At 43.5% G+C, this 24917-nt stretch overlaps 3 protein-coding genes across 5 annotated transcripts in view; 2 read left to right on the top strand and 1 right to left on the bottom strand.

Moving 5' to 3' along the window:
• The window catches only part of RNF121 (ring finger protein 121), an 84809-nt gene extending 73729 nt beyond the window's left edge, over positions 1–11080 (bottom strand). Inside the window, exons 1-2 of one of the 3 annotated variants that reach the window (XM_057552488.1) lie at positions 10965–10981; positions 9876–10051 (exon numbers count right to left, since the gene is read on the bottom strand). Coding sequence is in view for 2 of the 3 variants with exons in the window: in XM_057552487.1 (XP_057408470.1) it covers positions 10965–11027 (63 nt within the window). In the remaining variant the exon portion in view is untranslated. Of the gene's footprint in view, positions 1–9875; positions 10052–10964 lie in introns of all 3 variants that reach the window. The other 2 variants (XM_057552487.1, XM_057552489.1) reach the window with 2 other exon arrangements.
• Positions 903–1465, top strand: LOC130708818 (eukaryotic translation initiation factor 1-like). The gene has a single exon (XM_057552490.1). The coding sequence runs from the start codon at positions 935–937 to the stop codon at positions 1274–1276; it is 342 nt and encodes a 113-aa protein (XP_057408473.1). The 5' UTR covers positions 903–934; the 3' UTR covers positions 1277–1465.
• A 563-nt stretch (positions 11081–11643) lies between the features above and the next one.
• XNDC1N (XRCC1 N-terminal domain containing 1, N-terminal like) overlaps positions 11644–24917 on the top strand; it is a 37605-nt gene continuing 24331 nt past the window's right edge. Inside the window, 7 exon segments of the mRNA XM_057552486.1 lie at positions 11644–11704; positions 15489–15662; positions 18106–18247; positions 19189–19344; positions 20436–20614; positions 24136–24221; positions 24464–24636. Coding sequence (XP_057408469.1) covers positions 15618–15662; positions 18106–18247; positions 19189–19344; positions 20436–20614; positions 24136–24221; positions 24464–24636 — 781 coding nt within the window. The 5' untranslated portion in view covers positions 11644–11704; positions 15489–15617.

Here is a 24917-nt window from a genome sequence, read left to right as displayed (position 1 = left end):
AGTGGAAGCACTGTTATTTAATATTTTTATAGCCACTCACTTTTCTCCACCCTCACTGCCTTTGCTCTTGCTCAGATCCCCACCATCTCTTAGACAACTGCAGTACTCCCAACTAATTTCTTCTCCTTTCCCCAAGCTGAGCCCTCCAAAAATAACTTCCACACTTCTACCAGACTTAATCATTCTGAGACATAGATCTGAACATGTTATAAGCCCAAGCTTCTTATTATGTTGTTAGAAAGGCCTCACCAACCTTATCACTCACTGCTACCCCCCTACATTTAACCTATACTCCAGTAATGCAGGCATTCTTACAGTTCCCAGAATATTCCAGGCTGTTTAATGCCTCCAAGCCTTTGCATATCTTTTCATTTTGCTGGACCACTCTTCCATACCTCAAAGACTTTTGACTACCTACTGAACTCAAACTTACTCCTCAAGAACCATCTCAAGCATCTTCTCTGTTAAGTCTTTCTTTAATGATTCCCCCAAGCAGAGTTAATCACTCCCTCCTTTGTCACCACAGTACATAACACATACTTATAATATACTACCATCATTTGTTTCCATGTCCGTCTTTCCCTATGTGACTATTAGCCCCCTGAAAGCAGGAGCCATGTCTCCATGTTTGTGTCCCCAGCACCGTATCTGGCATATTCAAGCACTCAATAATTGCTGACTGAAGGAATGAATGGATAGATCTTAACTCCTCAACCTGGTGTTTAAAGTCAACCTCGGGACTTCCCTGGTGGTCCAGTGATTAAGAATCCGTCTTGTTGCCCAGTCACTGAGCCGCCGCCGAGGACTCAGCAGCCTCCCCCTCGAGCCCCCTCGCTTCCTGACGCTCCGCCCCCCCCCCACCCGCCTTCTCCAGCCACCGCCTTCCGAAGGCCTTCCGAAGGCCGTTTCCACCGAGGAAAAGGAATGGTATCGTATGTCCGCTATCCAGAACCTCCACTCTTTCGACCCCTTTGCTGATGCAAGTAAGGGTGACGATCTGCTTCCTGCTGGCACTGAGGATTATATCCATATAAGAATTCAACAGAGAAACGGCAGGAAGAGCCTTACTACTGTCCAAGGGATCGCTGATGATTACGATAAAAAGAAACTAGTGAAGGCATTTAAGAAGAAATTTGCCTGCAATGGTACTGTAATTGAGCATCCAGAATATGGAGAAGTAATTCAGCTACAGGGTGACCAGCGCAAGAACATATGCCAGTTCCTCGTAGAGATTGGACTGGCTAAGGACGATCAGCTGAAGGTTCATAGGTTTTAAGTGCTTCTGGCTCACTGAAGCTTAAGTGAGGATTTCCTTGCAATGAGTAGAATTTTCCTTCTGTCCCTTGTCACAAGTTTAAAAACCTCACAGCTTGTGTAATGTAACCATTTGGGGTCTGCTTTTAACTTGGACTAGTGTAACTCCTTCATGCAATAAACTGAAAAGAACCAAAAAAAAAAAAAAGAATCCATCTTGTAATGCAGGGGACGCCAGTTCCATCCCTGGTCAGGGAACTAAGATCCCACGTGCTGCAGGATGCAGCATAACTTGAGAGCCCACGTGCCGCAACTACAGAGCCCACATGCTCTGGAGCCCACGCGCCGCAACGAAAGATCCCTCGTGCCGCAACTAAGACCCAAAGCAGCCAAAAAAATAAAATAAATAAATAAATATTTAAAATAAAATAAAGTCAACCTCATATTGGCTCCAACCCATGTTTCTAGATTTAGTACTTAATCCTCTCTTACTTGCTGATTCCCCAAATGCATCCTTCTTTCTCACATTTACTTGGGGCCTTTATTCCTGATGCTCTCTATAGTGAAATTTAAATCATCGGGTGGCTCCTTCTCCATGAAGTCTTCCCTAACCCCTCCAATGAGATTTACTTCCCAAATAGCACTATTTTTTTCAATTGATAAGGTATTTAGAGCTTATTTTATAATTATAGCCTTTCCAACTGGACTACATGTACTATTTTTCTAACTGAACTGTGTAAGCTCCTTGAAGGTATGAAACATGAATTAGCATCTTTCCTCTCAACCTAAGTACCTAACATGGTAGCTTGCACAAAGCAAGCAGGTATCACTAAATGTTTTATTAGTGGAGAATAGTACGTTTAATAGTATGCTTAAAGATATCATGCTTCCACTCCTTCATGTATGTGCTTTTAGCTTGGCGTAAACTGGCCTCCTAGCCATATGATAAACTTTACCCCTCCTTTAAGAATCAGCCCAATGACATATCATCTCTGAAGTCTCCTCTAACTCTCCCAAATACACTTTCACACTCCTCCCATGCACCTGTGATACCTGTATATAGCTCTACTCATCACACTACATCGTCATTATCACTTGATGGGTCCCTCTCCCCACTAGACCATAAACTCTTTTGGAGCACAGATAGTCTCTTTAACCATTTATGAATTACCAAGACCAAATAAAGTATCTGGCAAAATTAAATGCCCAATAAATATATGGTGAATTTTGAAAACAGTAAATCCATGTTATAGAGTACACCAGCAATAGATATCATGGAGTCACATCACCAGGTTCAAATCCCAAGTCTACTTACAAGCTATCCAACCTTAATAAATTACTTGGCAGTGCCTCAGTTTTCACTCATCCGGAAGGTGAAGACAATAATAGTATTAAAATATAATTAAAAGAGTTAATGTATGTAAAATGCTTGGTATAATGCCTGGCATTATACCAGTATGCACTAAAAAAGTTAGCTATTATTTGTTATCATTAGAATAGAAGGAGAAAAGTCTGCTTCTGCAAGGTGCTAAATGACAGGCTCAAGAAGAGGTTAGGTTCAATCCTATGGGCAATGGGGAATAAAATGCCACTGGAGATCTCCTTAGTAACAGACACATTCAGTTATTGAGAATATCCTATTGGGAAGGGGGAAGGAGGGCAGAGGGAACACAAACCTTGGCAGGGCTACGCTCTCTGCCTCCAGCTTCCCCTTTCCCCACTGGTTCTCCCTAGTTGCTCAGGGCCAAAAGCCCCATGGTCATAACTCAGCATCCTCCTGGGAAAGTTGCACTTTAGAGGGAACTAATGAGTTTATGTTTACCTACAGATTTTCCTCTGAGGAGCAGAGAGATAACAAATGACTTCAAGAAGGGAAAACACAAAAATAAAATAGAGAAGAGGAATGACGCTGGATGGATTATCCTGGGTTGGCTTTCACGGAGTAAGCTTTTAGGCCAAATAGCCCCAAGTGGACTGAGACTAAACTCCTCAGAGGCATTCTCTGTCAGTGCATGTGCCTCCATGGGTCAAAGATGCAAAGAAGCAGGATCTGGAAAAGAAGGGCTAAAAAGATGAAGCTATAGAAATAAGAATTCTAGCCCAGTATGAAGAACATTGCAACAGGGGAATTCAAAGAGGGAACAGGCTGACGATAGAATGATAAGCTCCCTATCATTAGAGGGATTTAAACACAGATGAGGTGATCACTTGCTGGGAGTGTTCAACATGCGTGGATGGACTAGATTTAAGATTCAAGTTCAGGGCTTCCCTGGTGGTGCAGTGCTTAAGAATCCGCCTGCCAAGGCAGGGGACACGGGTTCGATCCCTGGTCTGGGAAGATCCCACATGCCATGGAGCAACTAAGCCCGTGTGCCACAACTACTCAGCCTGTGCTCTAGAGCCTGCAAGCCACAACTACGGAGCCTGAGTGCCACAATTACTGAAGCCCACGCGCCTAGAGCTCATGCTCTGCAACAAGAGAAGCCACTGCAATGAGAAGCCTGCGCATGGCAACAAAGAGCAGTCCCCGCTCGTCACAACTAGAGAAAACCCACGCGCAGCAACGAAGACCCAACGCAGCCAAAAAATAATTAAATAAAACAAATTTATTTTAAAAAAAAAGATTCAAGTTCAATAAGCATCTGAATATCTACTCTGTGCTAGCCACTGAGAGAGATTAGGTGCTGGGAACACAGAGATGAAAAATGGTATGGTTCTGTCCCCTCAAGGAGTTCATTGTGCGGTGGGGGAGACAAACAAAACAACATGGTAAGTGTTGATAGATGTCTATACAGAGTGCTGTTGGGGCGGAAAGCAGGTCCTCAGATACTGTGCCTATGACTCACTGGTAAGGAGCAATATGGCACTAATTAAAAACAAAAATGCTTCATAAGCAGTTTATAAGCAAACAGTACTGTCAGGCACTACTGTGTTATTGCTGGAACAGAGTTCATCAGTTAACCTTTGCAATTTAGTCAACACTTCCTTAAACCTGAGTAGAATCCATATCTACAAACATTCTCATTTATTCAACAAATGTCTGCTATGCGCCAAGAACTGAGGACTGTAGAGAGATGAGAAAGATAGTCCCTGCACTCAAGAAGTTAGAACATTCCTCTTCATTTTTTCTTCCTCTCTCCTACCCTCCTTTATTGACCGGAGGACACCTTAATTTCCTTCTGGAAGTAGATGAGTTATTAAGTAACGGGTTAACCAAACAAATGACTGCAAAAAGTAAGAGTGAGGGACTCCTCTGGCGGTCCGGTAGTTAAGACTCCAAGCTTCCAATGCAGGGGATGTGGGTTCGATCCCTGGTCCGGGGAACTAAGATCCCATATGCTCTGTGGCACAGCCAAAAAAAAAGAGCTGGGGATGGGAGGTTTATAATGGGAAGCCAAATGGGAAGGAAAGACTGTCTGTAAATAGGGTGTCTGCCAGAGTATGAGACTCTGACTGCACAAAAAGACAAAGGTTACGGAATTGGAGGTTACATGTAGGCCTTTTTGTGTATAACTTCCCTATCACCATTTTTTTCTTCTCTCATCCCAAGATTATTTGCACAGATTATTAATAATAATTATACCCTCATTTGGTCATTCCCTAGTATCTACCGAGTACCCAACAGAAATTGTAGGAAACACTAGGCACAGTAAAATCCTGGGATCCAAGACTTTCAAAGCTGCGGGAAACCTCTAGAAGGTCATCTAGTCCAAATCTATCATTTCACAGATGAAGAATTAAGGTATGGAATCTTTCATGAGTTGGCATCTTCAAACATTTATTGAATCATACTCTATGCCAGGCACCAGGGATATAAGGATGGATAGGGCTTTCAAGGAGAACTCAGTCTCATGGGAGAGACTGACAAATAGCGTTACCCCAGTCAAATCACCTCTGTAAATGAAGTCCTACACTTACATAGTAGAAATGTCTAACATAAGACAGTATGGGAAGCATATAGTACTCACACTGCCCAGAGTGGTTAAAAGCACAGATGTAGGAGTCATCTTGGATTTGAACCCTACCTCTGTCACTTACCTAGCTATGTGACAGTGGGCAAGTTACTTAAACTCTCTATGCCTCAGTTTCCATATCTGCAGAATGAAGAAAACCATAATAATACCTACCTTGTAAGGTTGTGGTATGAAATTAGATAATGCATATAAAATACTTGGCACCAGGACCTGGCACAGAGTAAGTACTCTATATCATTTCACCTTTAGCACTTTCCTGCTGAGCCCTGGCCTCAGAATCCTTCTCAATACAACCTTCTAAGCATCTGTTATCATTTGGCTGTCTCTGCGATAAAACAAAATCTGCTATTTCTAGTCTAGAATCTAGGTCTATTGTTTACTACTCTAGTTTTTTCCCCCACTACATTATGCTACTACTCATTTTACACGTCTTAAAAAAAAAATCCAAAGATATATGGTCAGATGTCCAAGATTAAACTTCAGTCACACATGCGTCAATCCCTCAATAAGATCTTGGCTTTAACCAAGAATTCATAGAGAAAAAAATCCCTGGAAACAAGGAACATTTATCAAATGTCTACAGGGAGAGACCCACAGGAGGAAAAACAAAAAACAAAACAAAACAGTCCAAGATTACTACTTTGAAGAAGCAAGGGATGGGAACTTCTACAGCCTCCCTGGGAAGAGAAGATATAACATAGACTGCTACTTCCTCCTTGATGTACCCACCACACATATTCCACTGACACAGCACCTGACACATTTTTGTACTTATTTATCACTTTCTCTCCACCCAGGCTAGTCTGTGAACTCCTTGAAGGCAGTTATCACACATTATCCATCTTGGTATGATCAAGCATAGCACAGTACCTAGCACACAGAAGGTGCTTCCAAAAAGTTTGATGAACTGATAAATGAACACAGAGAAAATTATGAAACACAAGGAAAGAAGATATCATTGTAAATCAGAATAGTTCTACAAAGCAAGAGAGCCTTGGGCTAGAACCTTAAAGTACAGGTGGGATTTGGAAAGACACGGAGGAAAGGAAAGGTACTCTAGGAAGACAGGACAGCATGAACAAAGACCTGGCGGTAATCAGAAACATGGTACACAGTATGTTAGAGCTTTAGTCATGACTTAGTCCAATAGTTCAAATCTCATAGGGATGCTGTAAACATTCAATAAAAAAGCACATACTGGGCTTCCATGGTGGCGCAGTGGTTGAGAGTCCGCCTGCCAATGCAGGGGACATGGGTTCGAGCCCTGGTCTGGGAGGATCCCACATGCCGCGGAGCAACTGGACCCATGAGCCACAATTGCTGAGCCTGCGCGTCTGGAGCCTGTTCTCCGCAACGGGAGAGGCCGCAGTAGTGAGAGGCCAGCGCACCGCAATGAGGAGTGGCCCCCGCTTGCCACAACTAGAGAGAGCCCTCGCGCAGAGGCAGGGACCCAACACAGCCAGAAATAAATAAATAAATAATTTAAAAACCCAAAAAAAAAGGGAAATAAAGTTAAAAAAAAAAAAAAAAAGCACATACTACTAAGGAGAGGAGCTTATTACCACTACTCAAAAATAATAATCACCTTTATGCCAGGCACCATACTGAGTGAAGGGACTGCAACAATGAGCAAGACAGACTTGGACTCCGCTCTCATGTAGCTAAGAGTCTAGTGGGGAAGACAGACAGTTAAAATAATGTTTGCTACAGCTGGGTTAGAGGAAGTACAGGGGGGCTGAAGGAACATAAAGTAGGGTCACCCAATCAGTTGGCAGTAAGAGAAAGCTCCCTGATTTTCAAAGTGTGGCTTGAGATACTCAAGGGGTTCTGAGTCCCTTCAAGGACCACAAGTCTTCAAAGTGAGATTTTTTTTTTTGAATAAAGGGTTTCACAACTAAAGGTTTAAAAACCACCAATCTAGTCCAATCTCCTCTTTTAACAAGAATAAAACAAGGCCCAGAAGAGGCAAATTACGCACTAAAGGCAATAACAGCTCAAGTTAGCTGTCGGGTGAGATACCTGCTTTGAACTTGAGCTGGAAACTACTCACTAATCTGCATGATATCACATCATTTTGGCAGATGAACAACTACTGGGAGTAGACACATTTGGAATTCATAGGCACTAGCCAGGCAGGCAGGCTGGCCCTGACTGGATGTAGAAGTGCTTTTTCACTTTAGGTCCCAAACCAGCTCTCTGTGCCAAGATGATGCCTCCAATTCTTCTCATGGTTGGCCAGCTCCCACTTCAAGAAGGAACTCACTGGCTCCAGGAATAGGTCTGCTTCTGGGCCTCCAAGCTGGTACCCATGCTTTATCCTCCCTAACATTCTCAAGCACCCTGTGGTTTAGCAAGTTGAAAAACTTAGCCAGTCATCATAGCGTTTAATACCTAGCCCTAGCCTGAGCTGGCTAGACCCATCTCTCATCTCCCTAATTGCCACTGGGCTCATCACTCCCCATGACCAGGGGTTCAGCAGAATCAAGTTATAGGTAAATTAAAGGACCTGTATAGAAAAACCAATATTCCTTTAGTTAACCTCCACTTTGAATCTCTCAGGAATGAAATGCTGCTTCACATTTTGGAGATGCGACTTTTGTATATTAAGAAAAGGGTAGTTTACTTTGGTAAGATGAGTCTGGCGTGAGAAATGGAACCGAGGCGTTCAGTATAGCATGGCAGTGTAAAACTTAGTTCAGTATAGCACAGACAGACCTGGGATGGAATCTGCACTTCCCCTCACAAACTGTGGAATCCGAGGAATGCTACTTAACCTCTCTTGCCTCAGTCTCATTTATAAAATGTGGTAAACACCAACTAATTCACAGGGCTGCTGTTAGTAATGAGATAATGCAGGCTTTAAACAGGGGCTGGTTTATGGTAAGGGCTCAATAAACAGCAGCCTTTTCTATTGGTAGCTCTTTTCCTAAGCCCTCTTTTCTATTCACCTCTCAAAAACAGGAGAAGCAGTGAGCAAAGCCTAAATTACCTTAACTAAATACTATAGAAAGTAATAATGAAACGGACAAAAGAAAAGGAAAGGAACATAAATAAACTGATGGCTGCTATTCCAGACTACTTATCATGCTAACGGCATCTGATATTGGAAAACATAGGCCCCGATATCCTAAAGAACAGATCAGAGCATGCAATCTTTCCAAAGAAGTGGCAAGGAGTACCTACTGCATCTTAGCTAGGCTATCCATTACTCTTTTATAATCTGAGCTCCACAGTAGTCTCTCTACCAAGCAGAAGGTACTGTAGGAGAGCAACTCTGATGCCATATGCTTCTTTATAAACCTAACCTTTAATTTTTCAGCTCAAACCCATCTCCATCATAAAGACTTCACTGAATCCCCCAGCAGACTTGAGTGCTTGTCTCCTGTGCCCCACTGAATCTGTTACACACTTCCATTACAGCAATTATCTAGTATTGCAGTGGGCCATTTGCATGTCTCTTCTCTACACTATAAATTGGTAAAGATCCTGTCCTACTCATCTTTGGATTCCCAGTGCATAAAACACAGTAGACCCCCATAATTACAAATTAAAGGATGGATTTCATCTTCTCCTTCACTAGTTAAGGCTACTAAGAAACAGCTGGGGAGATACAAGTATCAAAAGAAACTCACAAACTAAGGTCTGCCAGACCATACCCCTGCCCGCCCCTCCTTTTTTTTGAGCTTGAAGGGATGTCTGTTCCTGCTTCTCAGAGTTACTTTTTTAAACACACAAGGAAAAGGATAGAACCATCCACACAGAATTTCCAGACAACAGATTATATTATTTCTCAGTAAATGAAACAAGGAACAGAAGTTTCTGGGATGAATGCTAGTGGTTACATATAAAATTGACCTCTAGACATGACTCTCTGGAAGTATAATTAAGATACTAGAAGCTCTTAAGTTCTTAAAACAATAAGGGGAGAAAAGCTAAGAAGCAAAAATCAAAAATGTCTAACATCAAAACTTTCAGTTCTTTTCTCCTTTGCCAAAACTTTTGCTCTTTATCTCAATGAACCCTGATATATGTAACTGAAATCTGGCCCCCCTCAAAGGAGAGCCCATGACTAACAAACCATGTATAATAACTTAAATACAGTACTTACTTTTTCAAGGCACTTTCAAATATATCTCATTGAACTACAACCAACCATAATCACAGAAACTTAAAGCTGAAAGGGGTCTTGGAAGTCATTTCCACGACTACCCCACCTCACCAACCGAGTGGTATCCAAACATCCCTAGTCTTTAGTGACTGAAAGATAGGGGTCTAAAATGTTTCTTTAAAAATCTCTCCCTGCTCTGACCACCTGCCAGTTTCTCAGTCTCCTCCCCTCCACCTTAATGTTCCCAAACAGGTAAACCAAAACCTCCAAGTCATCCCACCACCAAACAACAGTCTTTGCTTCTCAAGTCCACTTCTACTCCCTTTCTCTGGGCCTCATCCCCAATCCTCACCCCCAACACACAGCCAGGGCCTCTAAGATTCTGATCCCTCAGAGATCCCACTGGTTCCATCCGCAACAATCAATCTCCTTTCTCCTATTTCTCCCTGCTGTCCACATGCTGTCATGGGCAAAACCACAAGCACCCCTAGCCATGAATGTACCTTTGGCCTCAGAATCTTTTCCCTTTCCTTTCTCACCTTCTCTCTCTGCTTCTCAGCGCTGTCCCTTCATTCCTTCAAACTCAATGTCTCCTTCCTCCTAGTGATTTCCTTCAAGGACCACTGGTAATTGAATACACCAGTTGTTAAATGCCTGTTATGTAGGTAAAGGGGACATATACCCTCAAGAGCTCACTCTCAAAGAACTTCTAAGTCTAGAAGGAGGGAAGGAGGGAGGAGGGTGGGAGGAGAGGGGAGGGAGAGGTTGAAGGAGGGGGGGAGAGAGGGAGAAAGAGAGAAAGAGAGAGAGAGAGAGAGAGGGAGAGAGAATCACTTATCCGTTAAGACTCATCTCCTCTGGGAAGCCTTCCCTAGCCCAAACTGAATTGGTCCCCTCTTCTCAGTGCCACCATTATACCTCTGATGCAATGACTAGTCTTCTTGTGCGTCTCCCACCACCATACTGTGGGCTCTTCAATGGGAAGGTCCCTAGCACTTAGCCCAGGACTCGGCACAAAGGGGATACTTGATGTTTGTTAAGTGAGTGAATGGATGAATTCCGGTATACAGTTGTCCATTCATCCATTCGTTCTATCATTCGATGACCAAAACTTTACTGAGCCCACATTATGTACAAAGTTCTAGAATGTAAAGAGCTCTTACGTAAACATAACCCGAAGCTCTAATACTAGTAGATAGCACTCTTCCGCGGTCCGCGTCCCCAGCCCCACTGCAAACCTAGACAGTCTCTTCCCTCAGCAAAACCCGGCTTTCCCTTGCAGGAGCCCACGCCCCTCCAACTCAAGCTACCTGGCGGCCCTCTAATCCTCCCAGGACCCCCACCTAATAATCCCAAATCTTAACACCCCAACCCCTCTGGCTTCTCTCCCTGTCCTCCATCTCCACCCTTGAGGTTACTGCAAGTCTTCTGCCCCACGACCGCCTCCGAGTCCCTGAGTCCTGGAGTCCAGGGTGCCTCAGATTTCCCCCTCCCCGCACCCGTCCCCCGTTGGCTCCTTCCCTCTCAGGATTCCATCTCTCCTAGGACCCCCACTTCCGATACCTCCCCTCCCTTCCCTTCAGTTTCAGGTTGGGTCTCTCCTCTCCTCGACTCTCAACTCTTCTTACCTCATCCAACTCCCGTTCCCCGGCAGCACCTGCTCCAACCTCCACCTCCACCACCGCCGCCATCTTCACAGTTCTCCCCCTCCCCGCAGGCCCCGCGCGAGCCAGCTGCTTCCGCCGCTCAAGTGCTCCTAGCCAATCGGCGGTGCGGGCTCCGGCAGAGGGGGCGGGACACCAAGATAGGCGGAGACCTGAGGCGAACTAAGAGACCATCTACCTGCTACTCACTTAAAGGTCAAGGAGGGACGGATTCCGTACACTTCTAACATTCCGCGGGGGAGCGTTTTGGAAAATGAGAAATCGGCCTTGTATTATTTTCAGTGCAAATATTTCACCAATTTCCCCCTTTGGAGAGCCAAAGAGAAGGGTCCCTAAACCGTCTACTTTCGCGACGCTCCCTCACTCTGGGCAACAGGAGTGCAGCGTGGAGACTAAGAACTACATTTCCTAGAACGCATGGAAGCTGACCCGGAAGTTTAAATTCCGTTCTCTCTAGAGGAGATTGGAACGAGTGAAATATACATAAACCACCCGAATGTATTTTCCTGGCAATAGCACATACCTTCTTACCTCGGTGGGAGTCATTTTCCGGAAACAGCGGCTTCTTGAGGCCCCAAAACGAATTCACGGACTTCGGGAGGCGGAAGAGTGGCGCTTCGGGTCAGAAGGCGGAGGTCAGAGAGCAGAATTGGCGGGAGAATGGGTTTGTGGCCCAGGATTTGAGGCAGCGGTGGCTCTTCGAGGTCCATTATCCCGGATGAGGGTCGTTGGGGTTGTCGATGGGGCGGGGAATGGACGAAAGGGAGGAAGGGTGACCATCAAGGAAGTGGACAGAACAGCGCATTCCGAGGAGCCGTGGAAGTAGCGGCTTAGGCTCCCGAAGCTGAGAGCTGAAGAGCCTTGCGGGACTTGCACGGCCCCCAAACTGCTTCTTAGGCTCTCACGCCTCAGCATCCACTTCACACAGCTCCGTACTCTTTCCTATGCCCACACTCTGCGTCCCCAGCTCCTACCTTTACCCTCGTCCTGTACACCTTATTCACTGTGCTGCAGCCCGACTTACAGCTTCCTAACTCATTTCCAACCCGCTGCCTCCTAACCAGGACTGTCAACTTTTGAGCTTCAGGGAACATTCTCACAACTCCTTTCCCCAGTTCAACTCAGCTAATTCCATATTATCAAAGCATTCCTAATAATATTATCTATAAGGTAAGGTTAGTCACAGATATTTAGTAGAGCTTACTAAGTGTCAGGCACTGTCCTTTGTATTTACATAAATTATTTTATTGAATCCTCTTTATTTTCATCTTTTTTTAATTTAAAAAATTTTTTATTTTCTTAGGTTGCTCTGGGTCTTAGTTGCAGCAGGCAGGCTCCTTGTTTGCAGCTCACGGACTCCTTAGTTGTGGCATGTGAACTCTTAGTTGCAGCATGTGTGTGGGATCTAGTTCCCTGACCAGGGATGGAACCCGTGTCCCCTGCATTGGAAGGCAGATTCTTAACCACTGTGCCACCAGGGAAGTCCCCAAATCCTCTTTACAAAAATAAAATAAAATAAAAGTACTTCTGAATACTATCCAAGTTTATATGTGTTACAAATATCTTTCAGTCATTCGTTTGTATTTTAACCTTGTTTGTGTTACCTTATTTTTCATATTTCCATCTTTGATCCATTTGAGTAAAATTTTAAAAATATGTTATGAGGTAGGGATCTGCTTTTACTTTTCTTCACATTGTGAACCGGTTTTCTTTTTTTCTTTTTTTTTTTACATCTTTATTGGTGTATAACTGCTTTGCAATGTTGTGTTAGTTTCTGCTGTATAGCAAAGTGAATCAGCTATATGTATACATATATCCCCATATCCCCTCCCTCTTGAGGCTCCCTCCTACCCTCCCTATCCCATCCCTCTAGGTGTGAACCAGTTTTCTGAACACCATTTATTACTTCATCTTTTTCTGGCAAAATCGTGCTCTATCTTACAATCAACTTAACAGGTTGTAAATTCCCATTTATATGAGTCTGTTTCTGGAATCTATTTGCTTGTTTCTATAGGCCATATGTTGAAATACTGTGATTTTGTAATTCTTTTCATAGTTGGTCTCCACCTCTTTGATCTGTCTTTTTAGAATTGTCTTAGCAATTCGTGGCCCTTTATTGGTTGATGACTTTGTCGTGATTGCCAGCAACTTCTGCTGGAATTCTGATTAGAATTATGTTGACTTAATAAACTACTCTTTTCTTTTTTCTTTTTAATTTATTTTATTTATTTTTGGCTGCATTGGGTCTTCGTTGCTGCGTGGGCTTTCTCTAGTTGCAGCGAGCGGGGGCTACTCTTCGTTGCTGTGCGCAGGCTTCTCACTGCGGTGGCTTCTCTTGTTGTGGAGCACGGGCTCTAGGCGCGCGGGCTTCAGTAGTTGTGGCACACAGGCTCAGTAGTTGTGGCTCGTGGGCTCTAGAGCGCAGGCTCAGTAGTTGTGGTGCATGGGCTTAGTTGCTCCGTGGCATGTGGGATCTTCCCGGACCAGGGCTCGAACCCGTGTCCTCTGCATTGGCAGGCGGATTCTTAACCACTGAGCCAGGGAAGCCCCTAAACTACTCTTTTCAATGGCTATTTATTTATGCCTACTGTGTTCCAGCATCTCTCCGAGGTGTGGGAGATGATGAGCATGACAAAAATCCATATCCTCAAAGAGCTCACTACTTAGCGGGGAGACACACAGGGTAAATAAGCTATTGCCAAAAAACACAAGAACAACAGCATATACAAGGGCAGGGAGGTCAGAAAGCACTTAATCCTTGGAGAACAACAAGCAGTTTCATGAAGTCATCTTCATGAAAAAGATTGTGTATGTCTTATTCACCACTATGTAACTTAGTACAGTGCCTGGTACCTACTAGACACCCCTCCTCCAAATATTAACTAAATGAAATATCCAAGATTGACAGCTTCAGGGTCCCCAAGCCTAGAGTGTAGTTTTGGGGCTGGCTAAGTCAGACATCTGTACGTTAGTTATGAGAGATTGTGGAGTATCTCCAATATCTGGGAGAGAGTAGGAAAAATTGTTGAATGTTCAGTGAGTTCCTATAGTGGGAATAATCAGCTCTAATTCATCTAGAGGCCTAGGAGGTGACTCAGGACTCACCCTGCCATCTTCTCTCTTTGAAGCCTTGGCACCATCTTGAATATAACCTGTGACCTTTAGATGGTGTTCACTCAGATTTTGGTTACTGCTGTCACAGCAGTCTACCTCACTCTGAGCATTCCAAGATGGCTGACCTTTTGGAGCTTAATTTTTATGGTCATTCATTCATGTTCATAAATGTCATTTATGGACATTTGTTAATCTGGAATTCTATGTTTCTCCCTCTTACACTGAGGATACAGAAATAAATCAAACATGAAACCTGTCCTCAAAGAGCTTACAGTTGGTAAAGGGACAAAAGACGCAAATCATTGTAATACAGAATTGAGAGGATGGAGCTATCACTTTGAGCGCTGAGCAGAGTAGAGGTGACATTTGAGCATCAAAGATGCATTAGATTTGACAGTGGGAGAGGGAAAGAGTATGCCAAGCAGAGGCAATGGCATGAACAATGTCTTGGAGGTGGGAAAAAATTTTTTTGGCAGGAAGGAGACAAGACCATTATGGCCAGGAGTATATCGGGGGTCATGGACTCATTTTCAGGGACCAAGTGAGTAATAAACATGAGTGAAAAGGGCACAGTATAAATGTTTGGAGAGAGATCCCACCTAAAGACATTCAGACGGCTTTAAAACCCCAAGGAATTGTTGAAGCTAGGTGATGGATGCATGAGAGCTCATTATACTAATATATATATGTTTTTGCATATATTTTAAATTTTCCATAAAAAGTTTAGCAAAAGACAAAATACAAATTCCCACATGAACTTTTAAGATTAAATAAATAAACAAAACAGTGATGGGTAAAACACATCCTCTGATGAAAGGAATAATACGAGATGAAGCAGGAAATGGACAGATCTATGTTGTAGTTGCTTTGAGGGGCCAAGCTGAATTAATATTTATTAAGTACCTGCCATGTAGCAAGGGATTTTCATATGTCAGCAAGCCATTGAAGATTTGTAGTAGAGGAGTAACTTAATGAAAAGCTAGTTTAGGAAGATTCATTTTATGAGAAGAAAAAAACCAAGAGACTTGTGTCCCATATTTAGTTGAACACGTGTTGCACATCTTTACTATGTGCTGGACTCTAGGGATATAAAGATGAATGATTTAAGGCACAGTTCATGCTCTTGGGAGCTCATCTACATATAAATCCAACATCAACATGTTAATATATTTTTTTCTTGTACTTGCTGCTCTATCACCTTCCAGTTGTTTCACGTTTGTTGGAATCTCATCAGCTGGTCCAGATCTGCTCCCTGATCCCCACCCCACTAGCCCCATCATGGTCATCAGAAATAGTGACTGACTGATGTAAATAACTCCTATTACCAGAGAAAGAGCCACGGCTTGTTTATTTTCCTTTTGTTCTCTTCTTTAGGAGTAACATGAGGATTCCTTCTCTTCTGGAAGCTGACGGGACCAAAACATAGGCAGCGCCAAAGTGGTGACAGAAGAAATCTCAGGAGAAAGCATTTTGCCTTGTACTTGGACAGCTGCTGGGTCCACCATGGCTCCTGTGACGATTAGCCATGTGGTATCATTTTCCTCTCGGGTATATTAATTAGCAGGCATGATTTTCTTCTTGGTGACTGAAAAGATTGAAAAAAAATAGGAGACCTGGCTCCACTTTCAGAAAACTCCCAATCCAACAGAAGAGACATTGTCCCTTCTTTGGGAGTTCAAAGTCAAAGGAGTGAAACACAGCTCTTGCCTTTAGGTTGTTCCCAGAGCAATGCAGGATGCATAAAAGAAGTGTTCCCAGGAATTAAAGGTAAAGAAGGAAACAACCTCAGGATTCCACCCTTGTTTGGAGGCAGCTGGCAAAGCTATTGGCCCAAAGTCTATACCAGGGACCCCAGAAGGGCAATTTAGTCACTCTGTCATTGAGAGGAGGATACTCAAGGTCATCCGTGACCTATGAGAGTAACATCACCACCATCAAAGGTGATCTCGGCCTCCTCCCTAAAAGTCCACTTTCAGGAAATCTCGATTATCCTGGTTAGTGCTAGATGCTGGGCCCTGGGCCCAGGACTGATCCCACCCTTTCCTCCACTGTCATCTCTCTATCCATCTCCCCCTTCTCCCCACACTTCCTCTTCTGTTACCCTAGTCTTTCTCAAGGGGTGCCGTTGACATTTTGGGTAGAAGTCTGCATTTTATAGCAATATCATATGCATGGTGGGATATTTAGCATCCATGGCCTGCAGACCCTAATGGCAACAATGCTTCCTAGTCATTATGACCGTCAAAAACATCCCCACACATCTCAGAAAGACCCTTAGAGAGTCTTTAGGAACTACTATGTCAACTCCTAAGTGAAGTAAAATAAAAATTATTGTTATCCTCCTTACCTACATGGTCAGCCTAAATGGTTTTCTTCATGGACTCGGCCTTATAAAATGCTAGAGGACATTAGCTATCTTCTAAGATTGTGGTTTTCAAACTATACTCTCGGGGATCCATTTCCAGAAGTTGAAGGGAGGGGTCACAGTTATGTCTCCAGGCCTCCCAACCTGTGCTTTAACCAGAGCTCTGCTTTTATTTAATTTATTTATTTTTGGCTGCGTCGGATCTTCGTTGCTGTGCGTGGGCTTTCTCTAGTTGTGGCGAGCGGGGGCTACTCTTCGTTGGGGTGTGCGGGCTTCTCATTGCAGCGGCTTCTCTTGTTGCAGAGCACAGGCTCTAGGCGCACGGGCTTCAGTAGTTGTGGCTCTTGGGCTCTAGAGTGCAGGCTCAGTAGTTGTGGTGCACGGGCTTCATTGCTCTGCAGCATGTAGGATCTTCCCGGACCAGGGCTTGAACCTGTGTCCCCTGCATTGGCAGGTGGATTCTTAACCACTGCGCCACCAGGGAAGCCCTCTGCTTTTATTTTTGAAAAATTTTTAAATTATTTGATAATAATAATGTCAATAATTATTTTCAAAATATTATTGAAAATATTTATTTTTGAAAAAATAAACAATCTTTAGTGTAAGATTTCAGTTAAAAGGAAGGGTTTTACTGCTAAAACAAAAAATAAGATTGAAAACCATGAGTCTAGTCTCCCCCCTTTAATTATGAAGAAATTTAGATCCAGAGTGAGAAAGTAGTTTGCTCAGGGCTTTCCACCAAACAACACCTGACTTTGGGTTGGAACTGGGAATTTTTATCTCAGTTTCGATATTGTTGTCTTTGAACAAATTACTTTCTAACCATCAGTTGTAAAAAATCTTTGCCTTTCTTATCTCATAGGGTTACTTTGAAGATAAATATCTGCGAAAGCACCTTATAAATGAAAAGAAATACAGTCAGCCCTCCAAATGTATGGGTTCCAAATCCCCAGATTCAACCAACCACAAATCAAAAATATTCAAGGGAAAAAAAAATTCCAGAAAGTTCCAAAAAGCAAAACTTGAATTTACCGCATGTTGGCAACTATTTACATAGTGTTTATACCGTATTTACAACTATGCTATATTTACAACATAGCATTTACGTTGTAGTAGGTATTATAAGTAATCTAGAGATGATTAAAGTATATGGGAAGATGTGCATAGGTTTTATGCAAATACTAAGCCATTTTATGTAAGAGACTTGAGCATCCACGGATCTTGACATACAGGGGGGTTCTGGAACCAGTCTGGAACCAACCAGTGGTGCTTAAGAGCTCTGAATTCAGACACCTGGGAGTTCCGACTTTGGTTGGTTATTTGGTCTTGTGGCCTTGGGTAAGTTTCTGAACCTAAGCTTCTGTTTGTTGATCTGTTAACTAAGAAGCAATAATAGTAACCACCTAAAGTTGTTATGAGGATTAAATGAGGTAGTGTAGAAATTGAAGGAGAAGTAAACAATGTCTGTAAATCCCTTGGTATGTGATAGATGGACTCCTGTCTAGTGCCTTTTCTATCACATTAGGATCCTGGAAAGGTTTAGGAGTGTAGGGATCCCTCATTCATGGGCATCCTTTTTTCCTTGGGCTCAGTGAGGTTCTTGATTTTCTCCTCTCTCTGACTTAGGATCCCAAATATCCAGTGGAGAACTTGCTGAACGCAGCCAGTCAGAGGCGACCTTGGCTCAGCTGCCCTCAGGACAAGAGTGGGCAACTGAAAGTAGAGCTACAGGTGGAGAGGGCAGTGCCCATTGGCTACGTTGATGTGGGCGAGTGAGTTCTCCAGGGCCTAGGAATCTCTGTGGGAGAACACAGGAGTACCATTCCCTTCCAAATGCTACAGCAACGTGTCTCAATTCAGTCTTGTTGAGCAGCCTTCATGGAACAAGCCCTACCTGGTGTGAAGGGGAGGTGTGGCCCTTGCCCTTGGGGCAGGTATGTGGTGTTGGCGAACCCTATGAATGCCACTCCTTTAATTACACAACATACCTGCCTTGCTTTGATCTGAGTGGTCTTGGTGAAGCCTTAGAACATTAACAAACATAAATTAAAATGTCAACAAATAGAATCTGTATATACCTTTAACTATCAGTGTCAGGGGACTTCCCTGGCAGTCCAGTGGTTAAGACCCCATGCTTCCACTGCAGGGGGCATGGGTTCGATCCCTGGTCGGGGAACTGAGATCCCACATGCCTTGTGGCACAGCCAGTAAAAAGATAAAATTAAATTTAAAATAAATAAATAGATATCAGTGTCAGGAGGCTGCTTGGGGATGAACTGTGCAGGCTCATCCAGGAAGGCTCCATAGGAGTTTATGTGTTGAGAAGGTTGGCCTTAGAATTCTCTGGAATAGAGAACTGACAAAGACCATTGGTCTCAGCTCCATTAGGACAGAGACATGTCAGGCTCCCTAGCAAGGATTTAAGAGAGACAGAGTTTAGCACTGCCCACCAGAGCCAGAGGACAGGGAAGCAGCGAGTCTCTTGGGTCAGGGGAAGGTTTCTGGCTGGGAGGAACACGGTGAGCCTTCACTTGGGCTGAGGTCTCGTCCCACTTCAGTTACTGGCTCACCGTGTTGCTCGACCTCTCTGGGCTTCCATCTAGCTCTAGAATGGAGGAGTGTCCTCTTCCCACCAATTCCCTTGTGTGCAGTCAGGGGATCCCCTGTCATCCCATCACCCTTAATTTTCTCACAACCTTTTGTCCCCAGGTAACTGTGGCCGTGCTTTCCCGCAAATTGATGTGGGTCGTTCTTCCTGGTCCCTGGACAGACCTTTCATTACCCTGCTCCCTGCAGCCATGCTAATGTCCCTGGCTGATTCAAAGCAGGGAAAAAACTGCTCAGGGAACCGCATGTTTAAAGATGGTAAGGAGGGCAAAAGCAGGAAGGGGAGAGAGTGATGATGAGAAAGAGAGATGCAGCACTATAGGGGGCTGTACAAGCTGGAAGGTGTATATTGTGGGAGAGAGCCTATGCAGGGGCTTACTTACATCTGTGGGAGGGATAGTGTAGTGAATGAGTGAACCACTGTGTGGTATGTCTGTGTGTGAGTTCCCTGTGATGACAATACATGACAGTTGGTGACATTTATGAGCTATGATTTATATTTACACATAACATGTGATTCAATGAAGCCAGATGTAGAACCCACATTTGTGGTTACTGTGTTTGTATAAATGTGTATAAGTGTGAGAGAAGGATAAATGTTTCTGTAAGTGGGAAGGCTATATGATGGTTATAGTTATGTAGCGTACAGTGTTTCTTGAGTCCTGTTCTATGCAGATCTCTGTGTTCACTGGGCATAGTACAAGAAACATAAGATCTGATTCCTGGCCTCTAGGGACTAGAGTCTAGTAAAGATTTGTCTGAGTTTAAATTGGAGGCATTTGTAGTGTTGTGAAAGAGGAGTGATGTGGGATACGAGGTGGGAGAGATGAGGTACTACTAGAGAGTGCTGGGAATTGAAGATGAGAAGGGTTTGTAGTACCAGTATGTGATCCTGTGAGCCATTGTGTAGGGCGTGTAGTGCTGTGAGGGAGGTTGAGGTCTCTTGGTCCAGGAAGGGTAGATGTAGCTCAGCTAATCCACTGGGCAAGTGGTCACCCCAAACCCCAACCTACAGATACCCCCTGTTAAAACAAGATATTGATAAGGTCCCTGGCGAGGTGTAGACTGAGGAAGCACTCACGCTGGGAACAGTGTGGAACCCTGACAGAGGAGTGATGGTAGGAAGGCAAGGCACTGGGTCTGAGAGGGCCCTGACTGGCCTGCGTGGCACTGCCAAACCCTGAGCACCCAGGCCTGGGGGAGGAATGGCCTCCATTCTTCCTTGGGGTGGAGTTTACTCTATGTAGTCCCAGTCCTTTCTTTCCTCTCCTCAGTATTGACCTCGTCATCTCTCCTTCCCATTCATGTGTTTCCTTTCTCCCTCATTTTCTTTCTCTTTTCTCCTTGAGATGACGTCCTGGCTCCAGCCTCAGGTGAGTCATGGGATCAACTTCACCTGACCTGCTCCCAACCCTTCACACATCATCAGTCCTTTGGCCTGGCCTTCCTGTGGGTGTGTTCCTCTCTGGACACCTTAGATGACCCTGTGGTGGGTCCCTCAGCCCCTGTGAGCTTGGGGCTGAGCCAGGTATGTACCATTGGTGGAGCAAGGACTTAACATTTTCCCACCCTTTTCAGTTTCTGGTTAGGAAGCTGGTGCTTGATTGAGGGATAGACACACATCCACACACATACATTCAAATACGAACATAAATGGGCTTGCTGCCCTTTCTTACAGGTAGGCGTGAACTCTTCTTCTCTTTCACACATGGAAGAGTCAAGTAAGTGAGCCTTCGATACCGTGTACACAAAGCTGTTGGACCATTTGTTCTGTAGCCCTAATGAAATTCTTTTGGGATTCAAACGTCATCTCCTACTTTATTTCTAGGTTCCTGGGGACTATAGCTTTCATCAGACTTTTCCTTCCAGCACCTGAAAGCCCCAGGGCTCACTTACAGTCCCTCTGTCATTGTTGTCCCCTGGCCCACCTGGCTAGCACAGCCGGCTGCATTCTTAGATATGTGCTCTGCAATTTCATTTGTTCCCCTGCTTTCTCTCCCTGTACAATACACATATCCTCCTAAGAGAAGATGTGTGGGTTTCTGACTGTGTATAGGTATAGATGGATAGGTATCTGGTGAATTGGCCTCCTCTTTTCTTAGCCAGTTTTCTAGTTATTTTTTCTTCTTCCTAAGCCTATTCTGACTCCTCCTGCTTTCTTGTCACTTATGTCTCCATTCATCTTTCCAAGCCAGTACGCTCCACCATAATTCACTCACAAACAAATCTGAAGATGTAGTCACACAAGGCTAGAGTCATAGAGTTCTAGAGATGAAAAAATACTTAGAGATCATCAAGCCCCAAGCACCTCATTTTATATCTCAGATAGGGAAATGTACATATTTTAATTGACACAGTGAGTCAGAGCAGCGTAAGGACTGAGCAGTGAGTCAGTGAGTCAGAGCAGCGTAAGGACTGGAACCAGCCCTCCTGCCCTCCTGCCATTACACCACAGCGCTTCCTGTGCACACAGTACATTTTTCAGAAGCTTCAAACACTTGACAGAACCAAAAGAATTTTGATTCCCAAGAGTGAACCTCACAGGTGTCACTTCTGTTGAGGTTACTGAAACAAACAAGAGACCGAGCTTTGGGAAGAGAAAATGGAGTTGGAGCAGAGGAGGAGGAGATGCTTTCGTAGCACAGCCGTGGGAGAGACCCAGAGCGCCGAGACAAAGTAAAGCCTGAGATTTACTCTTAGTCTGAGATTCACTCTTCCGTCATGGGAAGGGCTGAAAATGCAAAAGGATCAAAGGAGGCAGTTCTTCGTGCTCTGCCAGGTTCTGATACTGTCCCAGTGTGTTCCGGAGCTTTGTGGCCCTGGCTGTTCAGTAAAGTGGAAACTCTGTGAGATTAGGGACCTGTTTGTCTTGTTCCATAGGCATTCCTGGCAGCTAGGACAGTGCTTAGAACAAGTAGGCTTTCTAATATAAATGTTTATTATATAAATGACCTTTAGAGGGGAGTGGTAGATAGGGTCACCATAAAATTTATCATCCAAACTGAGATACTTCGAGAGCAAAAAAGAGTGCTATTAATAATTATACCAAGACAACAGACCTAAAGCAGGATGTCCTGGGCAAACTAGGACATTAGTCTCCTTAATTATAGGCTAAATAAAGGCTTCCTAGAGTCTTTCCATTCTGGCCATCTAAATTACCCTGCACCTTTAGGACCATGGTGGGATCAAGCAGGAAGGAAGTCAGCAACTCCAGAGCCATAATGTCAGGCATTGAACAGCAAGAGCAGAATGACACACATTGCAGGTACCTCACTGAAACCACAGGGAGAGGAGATCCTGAAACATTTCTACAAGAGAGGATTCATACATGGAAGTGAATTGATGGCACTCAGTTTTATAATTTAAGATGTATAAAATGCCATAGGCTTTTTTCTAATGTGTCATTCTAATGGTATATTATAGTGAAAGCATAACATAAGGCTTATAACCCTGTGAGGTAAGGTCTTTCATGATCATTGATTTTTCAGTTAGGAAACAGAAGCACAGAGAAATGTAGTGGGTGTCCCATGTCACTGCCAAATAAGTCTTGGACTGGATTTGAACCCAGGCCACCTGACTCCACTTAGCCTGTGCTCAGAAGCTCAATTCCTGATGCTTAGTCTCATTTATAGTTAAGATTAAATAAACCATCTTTACACACCCATCTAGTTATCCTTTCTATTAGTATTCACTCTGAAATTTATGAGACTAGGTAAAAAAAAAAAAAAAAAAACCCTGGAAAATTAAATAAAATATTTTAAAATTAATGTTAAGCCCAAGATGAGATTGTAATGGTATATTAGAAAATTGTAAACTGTGAATGTGAATAAAAATACTACTTCTCAAACTTGCAAAATGAGATCAAAGTCATGCTTTACAAGAAAAACATTTACCTATAAAAGAATATGTGAGGGAATTCCCTGGGGGTCCAGTGGTTAGGACTCTGCAGTTTCACTGCCAAAGCCCGGGTTCGATCCCTGGTTGGGAACTAAGATCCCGCAAGCTGCGCGGTGCGGCCAAAAATAATAATAGTAATAATAAAATAAATAAAAGAATCTGTGATAGAAGCAGAGCTGAAAAATAAAGGAAAAAATTTTAATTTTTTGAATTCAAGGGAAAAAAGGAAATTTGGAAAAATAAAAAAGGAAAAAGCCACTGATGAACTGACACAGATAAATTGAATTTTGACAAAGAATTAAGAAACTGTAGCATACCACATGAATAAAATCTATGTAGAAATGATCTAGTGCATGATTATTGCTCACAGACATTTCTGGAGTTAGAAGCAGAAAGTTTATAAAAATGCCTGTGATAGATAAAGTGACTGATGCTAGAAAGAGACGTGATATCTATATGCACATCTTTTTATAGATGGCTAGAAGTGGTGGCTAAAATTGGTAGGATTTTAGTTGCAGGTGGACAAAATTGTTCACAAAATAAATCCTACTGGAATTTAAACAATATGAAAAGAGAAAAATGACTAAAATATCCCCAAAAGTTCAAAATAGAACTATTTTTAAACATAAAGAAATATGTATGTGTGTATAATTTGCTTCTCTCACTAAGGTGTATAAGGATGAGTGATTTGAGTTTCGTACCTATGTGAATCAATTTTATACATGTACAATTTACATATGTACAAATTTTTAAAAATATGTGTATGTGTGTGTCAGTATATATATATATATATATATATATATATATATATATATATATATATATATATGCTTTCAAAAATTTGCACATGATATCAGTCCCATAGCCCTGTTTTTCCCAATAGCTTGTGTTCTTTTGTCTCGGGGTCTTTCAGGATCACGACAAAACCCTTAGCATTGGGGAACTAAGTACACAAAATCACCAACTCTCACATCTTAGAGCTGGAAGAGAGTGTACACACACAAGCCAAGGTGCCTCGTACAAGTTATAGCAGATACACTACTCATTAACTAAGCTGAAGTCCTGACTTTGGGAGTATCCCTGGCACTAGGAGGCAGTGTCCCCTGGTGGTGAATGTCTGTACTTCATATTTCTCCATTTTCTTCTCCTCAGGGCTCTTCTGATGCTCAGAAGTCTGGTCCCAACCCCTGGCTGGCTAATCCTTCCACCTGGAGGACATTCTTCCCAGATCCCCAAACGTACGTAGCTGCCAGAATGGAGATCTCTCTGCCACTTCTCAGTTCTTTCTCCTGGAAGAGAAAGGCTTCCAAGTCACTCACAGGCATACAGGCCCTGCCTGGGTTCTCCAATTAATTACATATTCTAGGCCTAACCCCATCTGTATATCAAACTGGCTTTCTTGGTTAGATGCCACTGACCTGGGTGAGCAGAATGGAGTCTGTGTTCTGAATGAAGCCAAGTACTCCCTGTTTCCCTGCAGGACCACCAAGGAAATTTCAGAGCTCAGGAATATCCTAAAGCAGCTGCAGCCAGGGACTTCGGGGTGTTCAGCCTGCATGGTGCTTTCAGCTGCCCCCAAGGCACCTCCAGCCCGTGTGGTAAGCCCAAAACACAACCATGCAGAACCAGGTCCCGGTCATCGGGACAGCACAGGCGAGGCCCCATGACCTACCTCTGGCTCCTTACTTCCCCCAGCACCCTGCTTCCTCCCTGAATCCATCGTTGCTACACAAGGACGGCTCACAAATGGGAATTCAAATGGGAGAAAAGACAGTTGTCAGTGTCTTGTTACCAGAAGAAAAATCAAATACTGTATAGTAATTGAAAGAGCAAGGAACCAAGAGTCCTTATCTCTTTGGGCCTCAAATCTCTCATCTTCAAAGTGAAAGAATTAAACCAAATAGTATTTAGGCCTCTTGCAGTATCAATGTTCT

Source organism: Balaenoptera acutorostrata, chromosome 9, assembly GCF_949987535.1.
Source record: "Balaenoptera acutorostrata chromosome 9, mBalAcu1.1, whole genome shotgun sequence".
Lineage (NCBI taxonomy): Eukaryota > Metazoa > Chordata > Mammalia > Artiodactyla > Balaenopteridae > Balaenoptera > Balaenoptera acutorostrata.
This window is presented reverse-complemented; position numbering and strand designations above follow the sequence as displayed.

Bases quoted from the DNA above. Each gene is read 5' to 3' on its own strand.
- LOC130708818 (XM_057552490.1), top strand. From the start codon at position 935: ATGTCCGCTATCCAGAACCTCCACTCTTTCGACCCCTTTGCTGATGCA.